General features: G+C 40.5%; 2 protein-coding genes across 3 annotated transcripts in view; both read left to right on the top strand.

Annotated features, from left to right (window-relative positions):
- ptpn13 (protein tyrosine phosphatase non-receptor type 13) overlaps window positions 1–10,721 on the top strand; it is a 46,489-nt gene extending 35,768 nt beyond the window's left edge. Inside the window, exons 25-45 of the mRNA XM_030768149.1 lie at window positions 238–331; window positions 735–820; window positions 1,821–1,919; window positions 2,255–2,610; window positions 3,449–3,593; window positions 3,788–3,943; window positions 4,054–4,225; window positions 4,883–5,093; window positions 5,418–5,509; window positions 5,713–5,774; window positions 6,105–6,260; window positions 6,558–6,726; window positions 7,348–7,454; window positions 7,659–7,714; window positions 7,976–8,073; window positions 8,334–8,482; window positions 8,884–8,974; window positions 9,121–9,458; window positions 9,791–10,006; window positions 10,161–10,223; window positions 10,364–10,721. Coding sequence (XP_030624009.1) covers window positions 238–331; window positions 735–820; window positions 1,821–1,919; window positions 2,255–2,610; window positions 3,449–3,593; window positions 3,788–3,943; window positions 4,054–4,225; window positions 4,883–5,093; window positions 5,418–5,509; window positions 5,713–5,774; window positions 6,105–6,260; window positions 6,558–6,726; window positions 7,348–7,454; window positions 7,659–7,714; window positions 7,976–8,073; window positions 8,334–8,482; window positions 8,884–8,974; window positions 9,121–9,458; window positions 9,791–10,006; window positions 10,161–10,223; window positions 10,364–10,441 — 2,994 coding nt within the window. The 3' untranslated portion in view covers window positions 10,442–10,721. The remainder of the gene's footprint in view (window positions 1–237; window positions 332–734; window positions 821–1,820; window positions 1,920–2,254; window positions 2,611–3,448; window positions 3,594–3,787; window positions 3,944–4,053; window positions 4,226–4,882; window positions 5,094–5,417; window positions 5,510–5,712; window positions 5,775–6,104; window positions 6,261–6,557; window positions 6,727–7,347; window positions 7,455–7,658; window positions 7,715–7,975; window positions 8,074–8,333; window positions 8,483–8,883; window positions 8,975–9,120; window positions 9,459–9,790; window positions 10,007–10,160; window positions 10,224–10,363) is intronic.
- Window positions 10,722–11,860: 1,139 nt separating this feature from the next.
- sdad1 (SDA1 domain containing 1) lies at window positions 11,861–19,249 on the top strand. 2 transcript variants are annotated; one of them, XM_030768218.1, is made up of 22 exons: window positions 11,861–12,037; window positions 12,386–12,490; window positions 12,672–12,770; window positions 13,003–13,113; window positions 13,264–13,335; window positions 13,550–13,650; window positions 13,749–13,806; window positions 14,075–14,149; window positions 14,267–14,368; window positions 14,499–14,568; window positions 14,679–14,782; window positions 14,918–14,975; window positions 15,249–15,307; window positions 15,936–16,012; window positions 16,111–16,208; window positions 16,542–16,618; window positions 16,869–17,001; window positions 17,192–17,283; window positions 17,557–17,744; window positions 17,975–18,059; window positions 18,415–18,576; window positions 19,017–19,249. In XM_030768218.1, exons 1-22 carry the CDS (start codon window positions 11,948–11,950, stop codon window positions 19,059–19,061), a joined length of 2,061 nt encoding a protein of 686 aa, XP_030624078.1. In that variant the 5' UTR covers window positions 11,861–11,947; the 3' UTR covers window positions 19,062–19,249. The 2 variants fall into 2 exon arrangements, with proteins under 2 accessions (XP_030624078.1, XP_030624079.1); XM_030768219.1 differs by lacking the exon at window positions 13,003–13,113 and having other exon boundaries at window positions 11,948–12,037.
- The last annotated feature ends 3,205 nt before the right edge of the window (window positions 19,250–22,454 follow it).

Here is a 22,454-nt window from a genome sequence, read left to right as displayed (position 1 = left end):
CTGTGAGGACACACTCCCTTTCCATAATCTGTAACAGATTAAGAACCACCAAGTAAATGACTTAATGGGCATTCATCTGATTGTAGCACCATAAAATGATTATAAACCCCCCCACAAATAGAAGAACGGTAATTCATATGATGTGATGATGAATCAGTAAGATATATTCCCACAGGCTTCCACATGTTTTCATAGAGTGTGAGTGACCATGGTAACAGTGTTGTCTGTCTGTGACAGGGTGGCTCAAACACAACAGTGAAGCATGGTGGGATATATGTAAAATCAATCATCCCTAAGGGAGCAGCAGACCTGGATGGCCGCATCAAGAAAGGTGAGAAAACTTCCGTTGCTCATCATTAAACAGCAAAATGGGCAGGTGTTTATGAATAATTTTTAAGTAAATCAGTCTTCTCCAAACATGGGGTTTGTGATATAGTAACGTTTGTTCAACTGATTTTGTGACACATGAAAACAAGGTAATGAGAGGATAGTCTTAAAGTTGCATAAGTGAAGTTTCAGGTTGACTCTCACCTGGAAGGACAATTTAAAAAATCTTTATTAGCCTGATCAGAGCCGCCATTTGTTGTTACTTTATTACAATAATTTTACTAGTTTTAACTGTTCTGAGAACTATGTACCAGAAGTAAGAAGCAGGTCTAAATGATTTGAATGTTACTCTTAATGGTCCCTTAAGAAGCATGTGTATGATGTTGTAATTGTGCTGTGTAATGCAGGGGACCGTGTGGTGGCAGTGAATGGGAAGAGCCTGGAGGGAGCCACTCACAAACAGGCAGTGGAGGTTCTCAGGGACACAGGGCAGGTGAGTTATCCTTGTCTAGCCTGATGAATAGTCATGTATAATGCATTCTGACACAGGGGCAAATATCACACACTGATGCACTGGCCTTAAAAGGGATCTCTCTGTCTTATATTCAGGTGGTGCACCTCTTACTGGAGCGGGGTCAGCTCCCTCTGGACAGTGTCCATGCTCCACTGACCCCACAGGGCACGTCAGAGCTCAGACAGGAGAAACCGGTCCAGAGTGAGCCCAGCCACGCCAGTAAACCTCAGCCAGACTACAGCTTTGTCACCGAGGGTGAGCGTGTGAAGCAGCAAAGTGCACCTAAAAAAAAAAAAAAAACACTGCCTGTCTGTGTGAGATTAGACCTTTCAAACTTGATGCGTTTAAATGCAGAATTCTTGGAAACTGTTCCAAAAGGCGTTATTGATGACACACGGTGATTAGAGTATCAGTCTTTTGTTTCTGTGTAAACGGATTAGTTATTTCTTTCTCCACACGTCTCTGACTGAGGTGTCCTGTTTTGCTGCTGTTCTCTCCCGTGCAGATAATGTGTTTGAGGTGGGCCTGCTGAAGAACTCCTCTGGCCTCGGCTTCAGTTTTAGCCGAGAGGAGAATGTTCCGGGTGAGCCTGCCGGATCCAGCATGGTCAGGGTTAAGAAGCTGTTTCCCGGGCAACCAGCTGCCGAAAGTGGCCGGATTGAAGTGGGTGATGTCATCCTCCGTGTCAATCAAACCCCTCTCAAGGGGCTGTCGCAGCATGTGCGTGTTCTTAACTGGTATAAATTCACATAAATCATTCTCAGGGAAGAGAAATGCTTTCACTGTCACTAAATCACAAAAGCTTAAATTAGCTTTTCCCAAAGCTGTTGAAACAAACAACACAAGCCTTTCACAGAACTAGGTTTCAGTACTGTTTTTAGATGTTACATGCTGATGCTTCAATAACACTACCACGTGTCTGTCTCACGGAACTTGTCTTTCACTCATTAGTTCATCATAGTTTGTTTATTTTTCTTAGGAGGTTATCTCTGCTCTGCGAGGCACTGGTCAGGAAGTCACACTTCTTCTCTGTAGACCCAGCCTTGGGGCCTTGCCTGACATGGACTCCTCGGCTCTGGTAAGACAGAATGACCTTTTGCCTCTTCTCAGTGTTTCTATTCACATTTCTATTTTAATGTGAACATTTATTCGTTTAGCAGACACTTTTACACAAAGTTAGGCAAAATACAATCCAAGCATGGAGCTACTCAGGAACTGTCAGTGGTGTAAGTACCATAGCTGAGTTCAGTGATTGACCAGACACAAGTGCAAGAACAGTGGAAGAAAGTAAAAACTGAGCTACAGAGTCAAGAAGAACAGTGTGATTATACATTTATACATGCATAACTGTCGAAGGTAGGGAGAGCATCGCGCTGAGTGCCTGACCTTGATCAGTGGATTTACTCCTTGCAGAGTCCCATGTCTTCTCCTCGTAAAGAAGCCAACGTCCCATCAGACTCCAACATGCCCAAAAAGGGGGCTCAGTCCCCAGCAGAGACCCAACGGGCCGTGGGCCCTGTGGAGGAGGCTCTGGAGAGACTGCTGAAGAAGTCGCCAGGGCGACGGGACAGCTACAGCGACACCACTGAGGATGAAGAGGTGGAGGAGGCCTTCAGCCCGGCTCTTGAGCAAGCATGGGACAGGAGTACTTACCAAACCCCCAGCAACAGCCTCACTCTGGGCAGACTCAGCCAGTATGAGACCCCCTGTGAGCTGGATGATACCGTTCGGTCAGCCTACTACTCTCCCAACCAGTCCGTCAACAGAGGGTAAGGGCCTAAGTGTAGGTCGCCAAGCCGTAGGAAATGTGGACTTTTCTAAATAGTCTGTGTTAAAGTTAACAAAGCGAGTCTCAATAAAGAAGACAAGACAATAGAACAGAGCTTTGTGATAAATAGTGGCAGGATTCAGAAGTACTTGTCATCCAGTAACACAGTTATATTTACGTTCAGTCTTCATTTAGAATGGCAGTTGCTGGAAAATGGTGAATTGATGGTGAAAGCAATTTTTGTCGCACTTTTTTTGTCACAAGGATTTTCAGAAAGACAAAAAAGACAATGTTGCTTACAATGGAACGTTTCATTCCTCCTTTGTCCTGTGAGTCTGTTTGCTAAACCGTCAGCAGTGTTGCCAGAGAACTGCGTGTTGTTGATTTGATGGCTTAGTCACTGATAGAATTAGTCAGAACATGTTGTTTCTCACTGAGGTATATTTACTAACATGAACCGCGTGGTATTTACTAATGCACCTCACTTCATGACTCAGCAGATTCACGTAACGACATTCACTGAGTCATTGTTTTTGCTACAGTGCGTGGAAAGTAGCATGAAATATTTATTCTATTATTGCTGTTCTTTTCAAGAAAGACTTACATCAACAGTGTAATGCAGTTTTTACACTCTCAACCCCATAAGCAGATTTTAAGAGTTACAGTCTTTCTTTAGTGTTTACTGCAGTCACATGGTCCTTTGATGGTGTAATATATAAGAGCACCAGGTGATAATAAACACCATCACACAGTAATGGAAGTGTGAATTACTGCAGCATGATATTGTAACATACATAGGTCATAACCATCTCTGTTTCATCTGCCTCTTCTCCCCTCAGTGGTCCAACAGAGAGAGACACATCTGACAGGCCAGATGAGAGCAGCACACTGAATCCAAGCCCTGATCCATTGCCTCCACCTTTACCTGCACCCATGAACCCCTCCATCCCTGACCACAACCAGGACATGGACGAGTTTGTGCCTGTACGTGGAGAAATTTTGGGGAATTAATTGTCAATATCAGTCAGTTTCAGTGAGCGTACCCCATTCACTTATAGTTAATCTCTATCAGCACTAATCACAGTCTGTCGTCTTAACTCAGTCTCACAAGACTTACACTCATCCTTAATTGTGGGCATATCATTTTTTTTTTTTCTGTTACCCCTTTTTCTTGGTAGGAGGCAGAGTTGCGTGTATCCCTGGTAAAGTCTGAGAAAGGAAGTCTGGGATTCACACTGACTAAAGGAAATGACCAGAGCTGTTACATCCATGATATCATTCAAGATCCCGCTAAAGGGGACGGCAGGCTCCGCCCTGGAGATCGGATGATCATGGTAAAGAACGACCAAAATTTCTATACATTATGTAATGTACTTTTTTTCTAATACATTTTGCCCCTTCGATTCATACTTTTCTTACTCTCCTCTGTCTTTTCCTCATCCAGGTGAATAATACAGATGTCTCCCATATGGGACACACTGAAGTAGTAAACCTAGTCCGTGCTGCACCAAGAGTGGTAGACCTCGTTGTTGGGCGTGTTCTAGAACCTCCCAAACCACCAATAGAAGCTCACCTACTGCCTGACATCAGTTTTAAGTGCCATGACAACAATTTAGGTACTGGAACTGTTTTTCCTTCAGTACAATTGTGTATTTATCCATGGTTTGAGGTTTTGTTCAGGTTTTGTTCCTCCCTTAGGTCAAGATGTCTTTTTTTGGGGGGGGGGGGGGGGGCATTCGTTTTCACAACCAGGGAGATTAGAATCAGTGTAAACAGAACACACCTGGTTTTCAGATGGAATGAGTACAGGCCTAAGCCAGTTACCAGGATATGCAAGGGTATCAGGTGTCAGAGAAAGAGAAGACATGGGGTGTGTCTGTGTGTCTGAGTCTGTGTGTGTCTGTGTGAGAGAAAGGGAGAGAGATTAAGCGTCACTTCCCTTCCCACTAAGAGAAATTCTCAGAATTAACAGGGAAGATTATCATTGTGAAGGTGAACTCCCATATTTGAAGGGATTAAGGCAGTTATCAGAACTTACTATGGTCTGTTACAGAGAAAGACAGGACACATATTCTGCATGTGTGTGAGTGTGATCGTGTGTTTGTGTACAGGCTTGTCCGTGTGTTGGTGCAAATATACGCCTCACTCTTACACACATTGCTTTCTCTGGATGAGCGCAGCAGTTTAACAAGGTGAAAGTAAAGGGAGACAATTTTGAGACTGTCACTGAGAAGACTTCCTCCTTTGAGGGTGTGTACTCTTGGACTCTGCAGGTCTGATACTGGGTGGAGGCAGAGACAGTGAGCTGGGAGTGCTGTATGTGAAGGACATTGTGCCAGGCTCGGTGGCTTCTATGGAGGGCAGTCTGAAACACTTGGACCTGATCCACTACATCAACGGAGCACCAACACAAGACCTCACTCTCAGCGAGAGTCGCAGACTACTGGAACTTTCTCTCAAAGACCTGACGCTGAAGGCTACCAGGTGGGTGCAGACACACTCCCATTAACAGCCCGACATATGTGAGACTATTCATACAGAAGCTCCTGCCCAGAAGCATGCTATACACAAGAACACATGAACAAACAAAGATTCACACGCACACGCACACACACGCATGCAGAGCAACTCTTTGTTAGATGCAGCAGTAACTGAATTTCGAGAGGTGTGTCATGCTGTATTTGTTTATGGAAAGCCTGTTGAAAAGTTAGGTTTTAGTCTGCAGTATCAGAGGAAGTCATGACTGTGTGACAGTTATATGTATGTAGTACCATAGGAAGTCAGCGTAAATGTTCTTTTGCTCTGTAGGGATGGAGTGCCTGTAAGTCCAGGACAGGAGAAGATCTCCATCTTAAACAACAACGTCAGTCCCAAAATCAACTTATCCTCTAGTATGAATGGTGAGTTTTGGATTTTTAGCAATGAGCAAATCACCAGTAATCTTACAAAGCTTATAGCTACTCCTTTGTCTACTAGGGTACATGACATCAGTTAGCACGGCAAAAAATGTATAACGTTGTATCAGTGATGTTTTTTGCTTCCTTTTTATATTGATTGTTTTTTTACACTTAAATATTAACTCTTTCTCGTCATTTTGTGAAAGGTTATCTCCACTTCAATGATCGCAGTGATTTAGAGGTCATCTCAAGCATGTGTCCTTCTGAGGTAAACAGGTCATCTCATTCTCACGTGCTTTACAAACACTCTTTTGCTGTCATTTTTAAACACCATAATGGGTTCTAAATAATGTACACTGTAGAGCATTACATTTGGAAATACGTACAAGATATGTTAAACTTTCATTCACGACTTACTAGAAATCGATTGCTGACCATGTTCTGTTTGTTTTGTGTATGGTAATAATGAATATGTAAATTATCAACTGATGGTACAAGGATTCATCTAAAATGAACTTTAATCTGGCTCTGATTTCATGACACAATGAATTTTGTCCCAGTGATGTTCCATTTCTCTCCTGTCTGTATTTTTGTTTAGGAGCAACTCATTCACGTGGAATTGGAGAAGCCAGAGTCTGGTGGGCTTGGCTTTTCTGTGATTGGTGGAGAGAGGGGTATCTTTGTCAAGTCAATCACCCCTGGAGGCACAGCCCACACTGCAGGGACCTTACAAGTGGGAGACCGCCTCCTCAAAGTGAGTCAAAAAAAACCTCGTGAATACTGATTACCCGGCTGTCAGAAACCCAATCTACCATTAACACAAAATGACAACCCTTACTTAAGAGCATTACATATGCTGATGGAATTGTTAGTGTTGTGTGCGTGTTACGCCAGGAACTACAACAGAGAGCACATGACAGCTGGTACAGTGAGGATGTTAATACCATTAGTGTTGCTGGCCTTTGAAGAGGACACATTATATAAGAAGAGATGTGATACTGCACTCTTACAGATGTCTGTGCCTTTTGTGTGTCTGTGTGTGTGTTTCCAGGTTAATGATGATTTGATGACAGGAGTGTCCCACGCTAAAGCTGTCACGACCATTCGTAAGACTAGAGGGCTTGTTCACCTCATCGTGTCCCGCCCACCTGACCAGACCCCTGACACATACCTGGGGTACCTCCCCCTCAACAACAATAAGACTCATAATGGAAATACAGGTGCAGCCAGCAGCTTCAAACACCACTTTATTATGCCTGAGTCAGTTGGGTTAATCCTGTAGCTCCATGAGTGTAAAACAGAAGTTTGTGATGTCTGCAAATTTGCTGTTAATTTGGACAAGTACGAAGGTTTTCCTTCTTTGCCAGTTGATATCTGTTAGTCCAAAGTGACTGAACTGTGACATTTATGAACAAAATTTGAGGAAGTTAAACAAAAAAAAGAAAACGTTCTCGGAGCATATTACACTTGTGTTATTGGCACATACTGAGTTGTAATTCTTAGAGATCGTAAATTAGAATTAAGACTTACTCCTATCAGTGGTGCTAAACTATGTTATAATTTGCTGTCACTCTGCTGTGTGATTTCAGACGTGAGTGAGGACAGTGGAGTAAAAACTAAACTTTCCAGTCCGCCCGATGGCCAGAAATCCACCAGTCCACCTGCCCTGCCACCTATAGGTACAGCATGGTCATTGATTAAGTAGCTCATAAATGCAAAAAGCATCAGAACTTTTATGTAAGCAGTCACCTTGAAAAGTATCGAAATATTTCCTTGACAAACTGATGAAAGGTTTTCTTTCCATAAAGCACTTTTTGATCCCTATGTTGGTTGTGTGATAGACTATGATATGGGTTCATTGGAGCGAGAGAAGAAGACTGACAGGAACACTGACCTATCAGAGGACACAGACTGCGATGGCTCCTCCCTCCCTGAGGACTCTCCTGAGGTACATCAGAATTTCAGGATTTTTTCATTTTTTACTAATAAAATGAAAAAATAAATGCGTGTGTGTAACAGCATCCTTATAGTCAGCTTCTGTGCCATTTTACTCCTCAAATATGTATATAAAAATAACTGTTCTGTCGCTTTTAAAAATAAATATGAATGTACATGTGGTCCTCATCTGAATGCGCACGTGATGTGTTTGCAGACCTCCAGAAAGGCAGAGTGGAAAGAAGATTATGTTGATCCTCCACAGAACAAGAGGTGAGAAAATGAGGAGAGAGAGGGGAAATATGCTTCCCCTCACAAGCTACAAAATAAAACCCAGATGGTCATTATGTAACCCCAGGCTTTCATTTAAAGAATAATAACATTTGACTCTTGGAAGATCACTGAGATCTTCAGTCTCAAGCAGGTTTTGGGCAAGAGTCATTTTAGCTCCTAACACATTAAATTTAGGACAAACCAACAAAAAAGAGCATTTTCAGGTCAAGTTGTGTAACCTTTCTCTTCTTCTCCTCCCAGTTTCCTACAGACTTCATCAGGGCTGCAGGAGGAGGATGAAATTACCTGGGGCAGTGATGAACTTCCCATAGACAATATCAGCTCTAAGTTTACTGAAGGTCAGTCACTGCTAACCCAGCACTTCTCTCCAGCTTTTCACACTTGTACTTACAGATCTTACAGTCCAGAGCAGCTGGCTATTAGCTTTTATAAAAGTGAAATCATGTTAGTTCATTTCAGTGTAGTTCTGTATTTGCCCTTGTATCACACCTTCCCATGTTTAGTCAAGTTAATTCATGTAGTATGCATTTGGCAAGCCCAAACGGATCTCTCTCGCTGTCTCTCTCTCTCTTGCTCTCTCTTTCTCGCTCTCTCTTAGATGGGCCCATTATTACAGAGGAGGAGTTGACGTCATTGCCCCTGGTGAAGGTGGTCCCTGATGGTCAGTACACAGGGGCTAAACTGAACACTGTGGTACGCATGCTGAGGGGTCTGCTGGAACAGAAGGTGCCTCTGCAGGAGTTTGAGGTACACAATTTCTGCTGCTTTGTATAATTTACAAATAACTTGTTTTTTGGGTTTTTTTTAAAAAGTTTTGTTAATGTTCCAGTTTTCCTTTATCTCCTGTTGAGAGCATGTATTGCTCTTATTGACCGCTGACCCTTACATCTTTGCCCTTAGCGTTCATTTCTGGCCCTTTGAAAAAAATGAGGTGGTTGAGATGAGCTGTTTCACATCATGGAGTTATAAAGCTTGTTCACAGTATTGACACACATGTTAAGAGTCGTTGCAGCTCAGTGTTTTGAACAGTAGCCTGTTGTCAAGCCAAATAATTTTGGCAGAATAAGTTTACCAGTATCACAAGAATATTTTTGTTCATCCGCCTCATTCACATTAAGCTCATATTTGTGTTTTTTCTCACTGAAAAGAATCTACAGAATTTGCAGCCTCTGGATGACTGTTTGATTGGACAGTCCAAGGAAAACAAAAAGAAGAACAGATACAAAAACATAGTCCCCTGTGAGTAAGGATGACTCTTCATTCTCAGCAGTGTAATTTCCCCTCTGTAAAGTCCTCTATGGTTCTGCTTCAAAGCACCGCTGCAACTCTAGTTCCTCATTGTGATTGTTATTGTTGTTATTACTATTATTCATCTTAATTTATAGTTGACACCACCCGAGTCACACTGGGAAAAGATGGAGGCTACATCAATGCCAACTTCATTAAGATGACAGTGAAAGACGAGGTCTTCATGTACATCGCTTGCCAAGGCCCCTTACCCACAACCCTCGGCGACTTCTGGCAGATGGTGTGGGAGCAAAAGTCCAATGTCATCGCCATGATGACTCAGGAAGTGGAAGGAGGAAAGGTCAAATGTCAGCGTTACTGGCCCGACACACCCAGGACGGCAGAAATGGTGGATGAAAGACTTCAGATTACTCTTGTCAAAGACCAGCATCTGGACAACTTTGTCATCCGACTGATCGAAGTCAAAGACATCCAGGTAACATTTACCTTGTGTGTTTAACAGTGTCTACATGAGGATTCCCATTAGTCTGTCTAAATGTCCTTGTGATGAACTGAGATGAATTCATTTACTTTCCATGCTAAAATCAAAGGAATAATTACATGTGTCCCATAAATGTACTTTGAATTAATTTGACAATAATTTAATATAATTATGGGTTTAAAATGGTATTATTTATAAACCAATGTGAAATTACTGCCTTGCCAAATGTTAACAACTACTGAATACAAAAGCATTTAGACAGATGCAAGTCGCTCAGGTGTCATCCACCATATAAAGTTTTCAATCCCACACTCTCTGTCCCGCAGACCAATGAGATTCAGAGGGTCACTCACTTAAACTACACTGGTTGGCCAGACCATGGAACACCCACCCAGCCTGAGCAGCTTCTCACATTCATCTCCTACATGAGGCACATCCACCAAACAGGGCCCATCATCACTCACTGCAGTGCAGGGATTGGTCGATCTGGAACCCTCATCTGCATAGACGTGGTCCTTGGTCTCATCAGCAAGGATGCAGATGTGAGTTCAGTTATCATGTGAAGATTATTTATTTATTATTTGTCGGGCCACATCAACAAACATTGAATAGTTGTTTTTATTTGTCCTTTGTGTGGCTTTAACTAATGATCTATTTTTTTCTTAATTTTTTTCTGATCGATTTTTTTCTTAATAGTTCGACATCTCTGACGTTGTTCGGAACATGAGGCTCCAGAGGCAAGGAATGGTCCAGACAGAGGTGATTTTCAGATTATTAATTCATCATTGGAAAATGGTGTGTGTGGTGTGTGTGTGTATGTGTGTATGTGTGTACACAGCACAGACAGAGAGGGAGAATCCATGCTAATACCTTCTCATGAATTTTGTGTCTTCCCACAGGAACAATACATTTTCTGCTATCAAGTGATCTTATATGTGCTCAGATGTCTCCAAGCAGAGGAAAACATCTCTGGATAGTAACATGGACTCCTGCAGATGCTTTGATGCTCTTCTTATAGAGAGAGCCTGAGACAGAGACATGTTCTTCCCACCTCAGTCCTCACAGCACTCACAACCTTTTCTGACAGAGGAACTACCGTCATCTTATCAAGTGTCCTGAATTGCCTTATGTTGTGGAAAAATGCACAACACTCACACTACACAAACAGTGTCACAGGATTCTCCATATCTCCCCAGGTTGAGTCCTCTCCTTTTGGCTGCTACTTCTCAGAAACCCAGAGAAACCATTGATTTTATATGTTCTCCTTATTTTGGTAAAAAAAAAAAAAAAGACAAAGAAAACAGTACTTTTTTTTTTTTATAGATCAATGAAAAATATGAGATTGAACGTAGACATGAGAGATGAGTACCTTATTTTATGTGGAACAAAATCATTCATGTGTATTTTAAAGTTATGTGATGCTGGAAGTTGCCTTGACAGAATACAATGACAGTATTTGCTTTGTAAATCTATTATCAGTCTCTGACTGCCATTGGTAATCAATGAAATTAAAGTGTACATATTTATCTCATGAAAATTGTTGATATGTTTTAAACTGTTACATACTGGACAATTTGCAATTTGTAAATAAAAGAGTATTATGCCTTTGATAACCTGTGTTTCATTGTTATTTTTTAATAAGAATATGTTGGACGATGCAGCATTCATCTTTGTTTTAAGAAAATAAACTAATTCATCACCCCCTAGTTATGTTCAGTCACTGAAATTTTGACATAAATAAAATGCAAATGCAGTCTTATACTCTTTTGAATTTGAGGTTGAGAAAAATAAATAAAAATTTCCAAAAAAGTTCCAAAGTTTCAAAATATTAAGTATGTTTTTAAAGCTTACTAGTTTCCAAAAAAAAAAAAAAAGATACTTCAATCAGAAAGTCATATAAACTGCAATACCGAGATGCTAGCATAGTAATAACTTTATTTTCAGATGTGCATTTATAACAGCGAACTATTTCTTAATGGGTGGTCTGTTCGGACTGAACAAACCAGAAACTCTCAATAACTTCATATTGCCGTGTAAACTTTCGTATGCACTGTCAAAAGTACAGAGAAAAGATTATTAACTTTGGCAAGACATAATGTAGTACATATCCTCGGAAAGGTGTGGCCAACTTGTTGGATAGAGTACATAAACAGCATTTTATCTAAATTTATAAACGGATTAATCTGATTAAAATTTGAATTTATCTGCAAGCATCAGTACATTCTGTGTGCGTAACTAACAGTTTAATCTGGTAATTTCGGATTTGTAAAACTCATATGAGAATGTACCACACTACGTACATACTAAAGTGTTTTTCTCAATTCGCTTAGTAACCGTTCAGTTTGTCATGTCATGCAACCCGTAGTCCAAATAGACGCTCAACATGGCGACTTACCTATGAGCCACGCTTCCAGTTGTACCGCATTTTGGAACACAGGAAAACATTTAATTAACACGGTTGAGGTTCAGAAAAACAATATATCATGTCGGGTCGGCACAATAACAAGTTGCCAACGAATCTGCCACAGCTGCAGAACCTTATAAAAAGAGATCCCAAGTCTTATACTGACGAAGTAAGTGGCGTTTCCTCCAGTTGCTAAGATAGCTAACTAAGGCGATGTAACATTTGTTACCAGTGCTTTGCACTACTAACTAGATACCTCCGTTCAGCGGAGCGCGATGTCTTGACATCAGGGTCATCAAATTATTGTGAACGAGATGGCGATCAATCTAGTTACTGATCGAGCAGGCTGTTTTTATCATTTTTTTAGCTGAGTGCTGGTTGAAGTTAAATATCTTACATGTTGTTGCGTGTTAAATGTATTAGGCCTACTTGTTACAATCTGATAATGTTAAAGATATTGCGTTGTAACTGACGGAAATTGCATTAACATCAAATTCCTCACCTTCTGTTATTTCAGTTCTTGCAGCAGTATCGCCATTATCAATCCAATGTGCAGATCTTTAAACACCAGCCGGACAAACCCAATAAAGACCTGTCTGAACTGGTCATGTTCCTGGCGCAGGTAAAGATGATTCTGTTACGATCGCCTATTTGGTGATTCAGTATTAACGTTTACAAATAAAAATAGTACGAGCTACTTCAAGCGACGTTGTCGGGCAACGTTTTGTCTCCTAAGGTGAAATCTGCAGACATTTTACTGAGAAGGGAAAGTCTAAACTCTGAGGGGTTTTTTTTAAATGCAGGTTGGACACTGCTATTTGGAGGAACTCTCAAATTTTCCTCAGGAACTTTCTGAGCTACTGTTGAATCATCACACAGTTCTGGAGGCTGACCTCAGAATGGTAAGAGCATGCTTAATTCTTTAGGAGAGAATCCAATGGGAATCCTAGATGATCCAACATTTAACATATTGCTTCGGCTCTCAATGCAATTATCACTGTGAATTCAAGTAAAGACATATGGAATAAAGCATTTCAAAGCTTTGCACAATGATCACAGAAATATTACTCTATTGTCTTGTTCTCTGAGTGAGTTTTCTCACGCTCCCTCTCTCTGTTGCTCTTTCTCTCTTAGACGTTTTGCAAGGCTCTGATCCTCCTCAGAAACAAAGACTTGATTGATCCCACCAGTCTCCTGGAGCTGTTCTTTGAGTTGCTACGCTGTCATGATAAACTCTTGCGAAAGGTGCGTCTAGAATATTCAGTCCTCGTTCTTAGTTTGCAGAAAACTGTGACTCCATATTCTTTTAAAGACTCTTTACGCGTGAGAGTCCTGCTTACTGTAAGCTGAGTTTGTCTGAATTCTGGTCTCTTTTCTTCACCGTGTTTTCTACAGACATTGTGTACACACATCGTGACAGATATTAAAAACATCAATGCCAAGCACAAGAACAACAAATTGAACACAGTGAGTCTCAATCATTTTCATCACTTGTCATATTAAAAACAGGAATGCTGATATAATCTTCTGAACTGTAAGCTTATCCTTTTCAATTCTATTATATTTTTACTGTATAGGAACCTACCTTCCAAAACCTTTATAGCTTGTACAGTTTTGTGTTTGTCTAGTCATCACTGGGCATTTGGCCTAACGTTTTAACGTATTTTTGCTCTTTTTACAGACCCTGCAGAATTTTATGTACACTATGTTAAGGGACAGTAACCCTATAGCCGCTAAGATTTCACTAGACGTGATGGTGGAACTGTATAAGAGGAACATCTGGTAAGTCTTTTCTATCCACTCTCTCATAATTTTACCAGCACGTTCTTTTTGTCTTTCCTCTACGATTCATCGTTTTCTCCATATATTCCCCACCCCAGGAACGATGCCAAAACAGTAAATGTCATCACCACAGCTTGTTTCTCCAAAGTCACAAAGGTGGGGTCAACCTGTTATACTGCTGGTACTTCTCTGTATGAGTAATGATCCAGTTACAAAGTGTCTCTGCTGTAAGATTAATTGCCTTCAGCTGATATGACTATTTGTTCATTGTATGATTTCCAGCTTCTTTTTTATGATACACAAAGGTTTGACTTGTTTTAGAGATTCCCATCCTTTAACGTAAATCGAGAGTTCATGTTGCTTTCAGTTGTCTCTGTCCGTAATCCATTTCTTTCATGTTCGTGTGGTATGTGTATGATAACAGATCCTGGTGGCTGGGATGAAGTTTTTCCTGGGTAAAGATGAAGATGAGAAGAAGGACAGTGATTCAGAGTCTGAGGTGAAAAGAATAGATAAGTAAATAAATAAAAGAGCTGAACAGTGGTTTTTACGGTCCTGGGCTGGCAGATGTTTTCTGTGCTCTCTGACGGAACTTTTTTGAACTGTCATTTTTCAGGATGAGGGTCCCACAGCCAGAGACATAATGATAAGATACTCTACAGGAAAAAAATCCTCAAAAAATAAGAAAAAACTGGAGAAGGCCATGAAAGTTCTCAAGGTATTCATGGCAGAACCACAGCATTATTTCAGCGTTTCATTGATACATCTTTTGACATGGTCTCATATGATCTACTCATTGATTTGCAAAAACGCAATTATCTGAATGATATTATTATTTCTTTTAACAGAAACATAAAAAGAAGAAGAAAGCTGAAGTCTTTAATTTTTCAGCCATTCACTTGATTCATGACCCACAAGGTAAGTATTCATTACAGCGAGCACAGTCAAGGTTTAAATCAAAATCTGACATATTCATACCTTTACTAAACCTCTTTCAAAAAGGCAGTGACAATGTTATTTGCGTCTAGACTTTTCTGAGAAGCTTCTGAAGCAGCTTGAGGACTCTAAGGAACGCTTTGAGGTGAAGATCATGATGATGGAACTCATCTCCAGACTGATTGGAATACATGAGGTAACTCATAGAAGTGAACTAAGGATTACTGGTTCAATTCAGAAATGTCACTTGCTTAATAAACTGATCATGAATCAGTAACGTTAATAGGTGATACAAAGACAGATTTAAAACTAAACAGTTTTCTTTCTGCAGCTTTTCATCTTCAACTTCTACCCGTTTGTTCAGCGGTTTCTGCAGCCTCACCAAAGAGGTAAAGAAAACTGTCCCATTATTAGAATCTATTTAATAAAGTGAGCAACAAGTCTAAGAAGACACACTCCCGATTAGGGGCGCTGGCTTCTGGAGTCTTAAAGAAATTTAAGGAAAAAGAGCCACACGCAACAGTCGCTGTGATATTTAAAAATCCATTTGTTCATTTGTTACAAGTGTTCAACAATCCTTGTCATTTTTCAACTGAAATGAGCAAGTTTCCTGGTTGTGGTTCAGATAGAAATCCAGTTTTTCTTTCTGTTCCTCCTCTCAGAGGTGACCAAGATCCTGCTGTGTGCAGCACAAGCCTCTCATCAGCTGGTCCCTCCTGAGGTATAACACACTCCACACCTATCCGCCGTCACACCTGAGCTAACTCCCATACCTCCTCAACAGCCACACTCATTTTGTTTGAAATATTACAGTCTGTCAACAACGGGTTACATGCAGTATATTGTTTCATCCCCAAAGGGTTCATTCCGGTTCAGAATTTCAAATGAACTGTCTACACGTACACTAAATGTGTGACCTGTCTGAGCCGTTGGTTTGAATCTCAAAACTGCCATGTCTTTCATGCATAATGATTAAACTGTGATAAAGGCAAAGGGGAGGGATGCCTTCAGAATACAGATTCTCTGATTAAGAAAATAATCTGATTGAAATGTTTATATAACTATTATTAACTGATATCTACTTTACAGTATGGATTTCCAAAAGTTAAAATGAAATGAATGAAATTTCATTTAGATTCACATTTTTCTCATTGCTTGAATCCAGCTCTGGTGTTTTACATGAATGTGTTTTACTCCAAACAAGCTATAAAACTGTTCTTGAACAGACTGCTGTGTTTGAGGAACTGTTGTTTAATGTTATGACATGAATAATGTTGGCAGCAAAGTTGACAATGTCACTTTCGTTTATTGCTTTTGTTTATTGTGTCCTCATGTTTTCTCCATCACAGATCATTGAACCAATGATCATGACCATTGCCAATAACTTTGTTACGGACAGAAATTCAGGAGAGGTCATGACAGTAGGGTGAGTGCTGTGTGTGTGTTTTATGGGCATCGCTCAGAGTGTAGTCTTCGTGCAGCGTAAGAGTGAACGACTCGTTGTGTTTCCCTCTGTCTTCTCAGGATCAATGCCATCAGAGAGGTGGTGGCACGCTGTCCCCTCGCCATGTCAGAGGACCTGCTGCAGGATCTAACACAGTACAAATCTCACAAAGACAAGAGTACGTAACCACAGACTGTTCTGCATCAGAATTCAAACGGTTCACCTTGTGTATCACACATTAGAACAATAACTGCCATGCAATGATTAGCTAGAACAAAATGAACAGAAGGACAGTCCACAGTCAAAATACTACAAGTGCTCACTTGACCTGTTCCTGGACAGTTACAGAAAATATAACGCAGTACTATATCGTCAGAGAAATGACTTTCTGAAGTGATGATGAAGTGGTTTGTGATGTACATTTGCAGGTGATTATTTACATGCTTAGAATTGTATACTGTCACGGCTGTTGACTGTGCTTTTTGTTCGTTGTTGGGGTTTTTTTTTGCAGATGTGGTGATGTCAGCCAGAAGTCTGATCCAACTGTTCAGAGATCTGAATCCACAGATGCTTCACAGGAAAGACAGAGTAAGAGACTCACTGCCAGCTAATCAAATATCAGCCAAAATAAACACATTAAACTGATCTAAGGTTTTTATTATCTCATAATTCTGTTAATTATTTTTTATGTCGGCACACCAAAGGTAGATTAGTGTTGGTCAACAGCAGTCAATGCTAATTAACAGTTTCTGTGATCAGGATGTTCCATCCAATTAGGTTCTGTCTTCTGACAAATGTTGAACGCGGTAGAGTAAAGGGGTCACTGTTTTGTTGCTAGGGGAAACCCACAGAGTCCTCCACTGAGGCAAAGATTCATGACTATGGAGAGCTGACAGCCACAGACTACGTCCCTGGAGCAGAGGTACTGGAGGTGGAGGAAAAGGAGAAAGATGAAGGAGAGGATGATGAGGGTAGGCATTTAATACATTGAATCAGTGATATAACAGCATTTGAACCTTTTATGAATTTAAGCACAGATGCTTAATAATGTTATAAATGGTATGATAGAGTTGGGTTGTTTTTGGTATTTTATCTTTTCTAATACTTTCCCCTATTTTTACGAGGTATATTTCTTTGAATGATATTTTTTTCACCCTTCAGACGGATGGGAGAGTGCCAGCATGAGTGAGGATGATGAGGATGGAGAATGGGTGACTGTTCATCACTCGTCTGATGAAGGCCAAGAGGAAGTGGTACAGATGCTTATACACCTCTCTGTCTTTAGTGCCAGCGCAGAACGACACTGACTGATGGTTAAATCCATACATGCGTATGTGTTATAGGAAGAGAAAATGAGGAGTATTACACCAACTGACAGTTCCTGTGTGTGTATGTTTGTTAGGCAGATAAACTCAAGAGTACTACACCGACTGACAGTTTGTGTGTGTGTGTGTATGTGTGTTAGGCAGTTAAACTCAAGAGTATTAAACCGACTGATGGTTCACGTGTGTGTGTATGTGTGTTAGGCAGAGAAACTCAAGAGTATTCCCGTGGAGGAGAGGAAAGCCAAGGCTGCAGCAGTCAGCACCAGCAGACTCCTCACTCAGGACGACTTCAAAAAGATTCGACTAGCACAGATGGCCAAAGAGGTTGCAGCTGCCCCTGGAAAAGGGCAAAAGAGGAAGAATGTGGAGAGCGATGATGAGGAGGAAAGGTAAGACTCATTTTTAATATATGACCTTTCCTAGTTTATATAAGTTGATATATATATATATATTTTTTTTTTTTTTTTTTTTTTTTTTTTTTTTTTGAGGTAGCCTCTAGGGCCCCCCACTTAAGTACTATGCATGATGATCTACTTGAAGATGCTGAACGAGGAAAAAATCAACTACATACATAAAATAAAAACATTAACAAATTATTACGATTCTCATTATTTTTCAGTGGGGAGTTTCTCACATTGAGAAACATTGAACGTCTGCATAAAAAACCCAAATCGGATAAAGAGACACGTCTGGCAACAGCCATGGTAAGAACAGCTTTGTTAAATAGATGTGAATTTGTACTAAGTCCTTGCTTTTACATACAGAACACGTCCCTCATTGGATGCTCACAAGAGATCAGCTGAAATTTAGTGGGTTTATCTAAAAATCCATCGAGTGTGTTTGCACTGGATTATAGCATATTCAGCAGGCTGTTAGTAATTACAGCTGAGCAGCTGCACTCTGGACTGTGAGAGAAGTGTGCTCTGTGAGTATTTAAACACATATCAGTGGGACTGAATTTACATTATTTAATCTGTGTGGTTATTACTCTGCACTTTGATAAAATGTCTCCTCCATATATCAACTCTCTTCTTATTTATCTGCCCTGAATTTGTCCAGGCTGGTCGGACAGACAGGAAGGAGTTTGTGAAGAAGAGGAGTAAGCTAAACCCGTTTGCCAGTACCAGTAACAAAGAGAAGAAGAAGAAAAAGAATTTCATGATGATGAGACACAGTCAGAATGTGAGGACAAAGACCAAGCGTTCCTTCAGAGATAAACAGGTAAACAGGCATTTTACCTCACATCATTCCTTTACTTTCTAACACATCCATTTCAAGATATTTAATTCTGTTTAAACTTAAACGTTCTGTAGTGAAACCTTGTTCATGCTATTTCATTAATATTTTAAAACATTTTAACAATCATGCTGACAGTACATATGTGATTTATTGTTGTGACTCACTCTACCTGCAGGTTCTGTATTTTTTGCTGGTCTAACTCAAACTGGCAAAAACTGTTATTTCTGTAAAGAACACATCATAAACTCTCATAATAAAGAGTTACTGGAAACAGTTTTTTCAAACATTGTTTGAGCGTTGCACATAGTTAATCACCGTGATACTTATGATCAAACTGAGAATCAGTGATTTCTCACTGTTTATCTCTCTATATATTCTAATGTACACCTCATAAATCTGATCCCTTTCTCTTGATCCCACAGATTGCTCTAAGAGACGCACTCCTGAAGAAGAGGAAATTTAAATAGCAGTCTTGATGTGAACACATTTGATTGGATAATTGAGACAACATCTGCAAGATATGGACCATTATTTACACATTTGAATTTGTCTTTCTCCGTCTTCATTATAATATCTATGAAATTCTGTATAGAACTGAATTCTGTATAGAACTGAATTTATTAATGTCCTTCATTAAACACCGTTTAATATAAAATTGTTGTCAATTCTGTCATTTGTTAAATGTATTGGAATGATCTACTAACATACACGTGATGACACTTCATTATATGTGTAGCGTTTTCATTTTCAGGTTCTCTTGGCAGCATATATATAGGACAGTATTTTATGTGGCGCTGTATTTTGACTGTCCTGTTAATGCCTTGCAATGTGACGTGACGCACAAACATTCTAGTATAATGTCTAACAAATAACTTGTTTCTCTTGTGATGTCATGTAAGGGAAGCAAATTACTCCTACGTCGGAAATGCCAAGCAGACATTGCAACGTAAGTGTTTGTAATTGTAAATTTCAGATGAGACGCTACTGAGATGGAGGCGACTTAATCATTTATGTTGAAGTGTAGAATTTACTGGGAGAACTTTGGGATTTAAACCACCGTAGAAACAAGGTCTGTTTTACCTTAAAGGTCTGTATACCTGTCTTGCCACGCGTAGCTTGTTACAGCGCTAACTTCAACCCACTGCAGTACAAGTAAGCATATATTTTGGAACAATGTAAAACTTAAAAACGTTAAAATAGCCCATGAATGAATATGAGTGTATTTTGGAGGGGTATCACCTCTTTTGTAGAAAGAAGCTGACTGAGACTATCGAGTTTACAGATTCTTTCCTAAAAGTTGTCAGAGCAGCCCGTGATGAATCGCCTTTAGCACTGGCGCTGACCTTATTTGACAGGCGCTTATTAAGACACGTGAGGACCAGATGTTTGTCAGGTAGGCGACGACCAATATGCTGAATAACTCCACTCGATGTTCTCTCATATTCAGTACGTGGACAAACATCATACATAGTGCTAACAGTGGGTGGTATTGGACTTTACGCATGCGCGCTTGTGCTGGTGTTCTCTGACTTCGTATATGTGTGCTCCCTCGAATAGGGAACCTTTCGAAGTCCGGAGTAGGCCTTTACACCCGAACCCAGGATGAACAGTCAAGCATCTCCAGATCACCAAAGTCTGTCTCATTTCATCTCTGAGACACCGCAAGTGCTGTGCGGAGGATGCTCCCTGCCATCAATGTCATCCAATAAACTTTAAGATGCTCCTGTGAAGAACTCATCCTTCTCTTCTAATTCAGATTCTTGCCTGTCACTGTGTTTACATGTTACTTAGTTAGCCAGTTGGTTAGTTAAATGTGTAATACAACAATAGTATACTGAGACTTAGTCTGGGAACCTGAGTATGAGGACTTGACATCAACTGTACAGAGGAGGATCCCTAGATAGTTATATAGCTATTGATGGCTTTTGTTGAGGACTTATTCTTAATTTTCTCTTCTTCTTCTTCTTTTTTTTGCCCTTATCCTACTTTTAATTTCTCTCGCTCTCTCTCTCTCTCTCTGTCTAAACTGCTTTCAACATTGTTTCTCTTTTGTTGTCTTCTTCTTATGTTTTGTAGGGAAACCCCCCAATAAATGTTTATGTTCCGTATAATTTTGACTCTGGTTCATTTCTTGTAAATGTTGTCGAATGCTATTCCTACATTTTTGTGTTAATTTTTTTTTTTACTAAACAAATAAACAATGTTGGTACAATTATGTTGATGTTCATGTTGACATCTTGAATAAATTGGAAGCTGGTATTCTGTTCTTTCTATATAAGCTCTCTCTAGACTGCAATAAAGTAATTGGCTTATGCCGCAGTGAAGAGCTGCTTTAGCTGCTGTAATGAAATAATTTGTTTGTGCTGCAGTGAGGTATATCACTTGTCTCATTTTGTCTACCGCAATGACCTTAATTTTTCTGTTTTGTCTGCTCAGCCTATACAAGATGTGTACCCTGACTGGAAAGTTTTCTGAGGTTTGGTCACAGAGTAAATTTGATTGTGGCTTTGCTAAAACAGAACCGACAAATGACAAAGCCCCTCAAAAATGAAGCATGTAGAGAAGCGGAGAAAGCTGTAAATTAGTTTCATAAAAAGGGATTATTCTTCCCTGCACCTTCCTTACCAGCTGGTGTTACTGTGTGTCTCTGCCTGTCAGGGAGGGAATTCCATAAGGTTGTGTTAATTTAATTTACATGACGATCCGAGCCCCTTAAGTTCTGAGCCCTGGCTAGATGACACGGGTCCAGTTTTCGTGACAGTAGCGGACAGTGACGCTGGTTTGACTGTTGTCAGTGAACATTTGGAGATTTTTGAGTGTAGTTCTGTGGCAGCCTGCAGATTCCTGGGCTTTACACCTTACTTAAAGACAAATGGTCAACATTTACACCAAGACCGCCAAGAGTGTGCTTCTGGGGTTCTTCATTACTTGAACTGGTGTGGAATTGACACCAGATTTCTCACTACCGCTGGATTAACTGTTTATCATCAAAAATGAGTGGTTGATTGGCTGACTCCTGTCTCTTCCTGAGAAAGGAGCTGTGATGAAAATCGTGCGGGAACCGTGCTGCTGATCTTACGACACACTCAGTTGTTTATCAGCCCGTTCCTGCTCCTGTTACCTCTCTGCCTGCTCCGACTCCAGTGGAGACGGGAGAGACTGGTGCTGAAAAAAAAAGTTTGTAGGAATAGTATGTGGACAAGAAAAAAGGACCTTTAGCTTTCGCAGTGGATTTCATTTTTGTACATGTTCCCGGGGCAACATTTTCTGATATCAGTGAATTTATAGAGGGACTTTTGGAGACATCCTTTGGGATCTTCACCAGTATGGGTTTTGAATGCATTCTCCTAAGGTTTTGTGCATGATTGCTTGGCGATTCCAATTCCCGAGGATGAGTTGCGGATGACATTAACATTTTGCCTGATTTCATACCTGGAGGGAGAAAAGACTAAATCCCTGTTGTGAGCAGGAGGTGAGAGAGCCCCTACCTTGTGGACCAGAATTTTTAAGTTCTGACTTGTCCACTGGTGGTGTGAAGAAGAAGGCCTGCTGTCAGAGTGATACAGATTTGTGATCCTTGAAGAGGACCATACTGACCTCCATAGCTATGGTATGCAACTACATTGCAAAAGCCTGCTGTCAGAGTGATACAGAGCTGTGATCCTTGAAGAAGACCACACTGACCTCCATAGCTATGGTTTGCTAGACACCTTTGCCCAGTCTGCTTGTCCATTATTTTTATCTTGACGTGTTGGCACCCTGGAAACCTTGGGCTGTTTTGAAGCCTGCATGCCAGGACTGGTCATCAGCTATGGAGGGGACGATCCCTGGACATCTATATAACCACTGATTTCTTTCTC

Source organism: Chanos chanos, chromosome 3 (assembly GCF_902362185.1).
Source record: "Chanos chanos chromosome 3, fChaCha1.1, whole genome shotgun sequence".
Classification (NCBI taxonomy): domain Eukaryota; kingdom Metazoa; phylum Chordata; class Actinopteri; order Gonorynchiformes; family Chanidae; genus Chanos; species Chanos chanos.
The sequence above is the reverse complement of the archived record's forward strand: the minus strand, read 5'-3'. Positions and strand labels throughout refer to the sequence as shown.

Bases quoted from the DNA above. Each gene is read 5' to 3' on its own strand.
- sdad1 (XM_030768218.1), top strand. From the start codon at position 11,948: ATGTCGGGTCGGCACAATAACAAGTTGCCAACGAATCTGCCACAGCTG. The intron at 13,114-13,263 runs GTGCGTCTAGAA...TGTTTTCTACAG, and splicing joins ATGATAAACTCTTGCGAAAG to ACATTGTGTACACACATCGT. The intron at 15,308-15,935 runs GTATAACACACT...TCTCCATCACAG, and splicing joins ATCAGCTGGTCCCTCCTGAG to ATCATTGAACCAATGATCAT.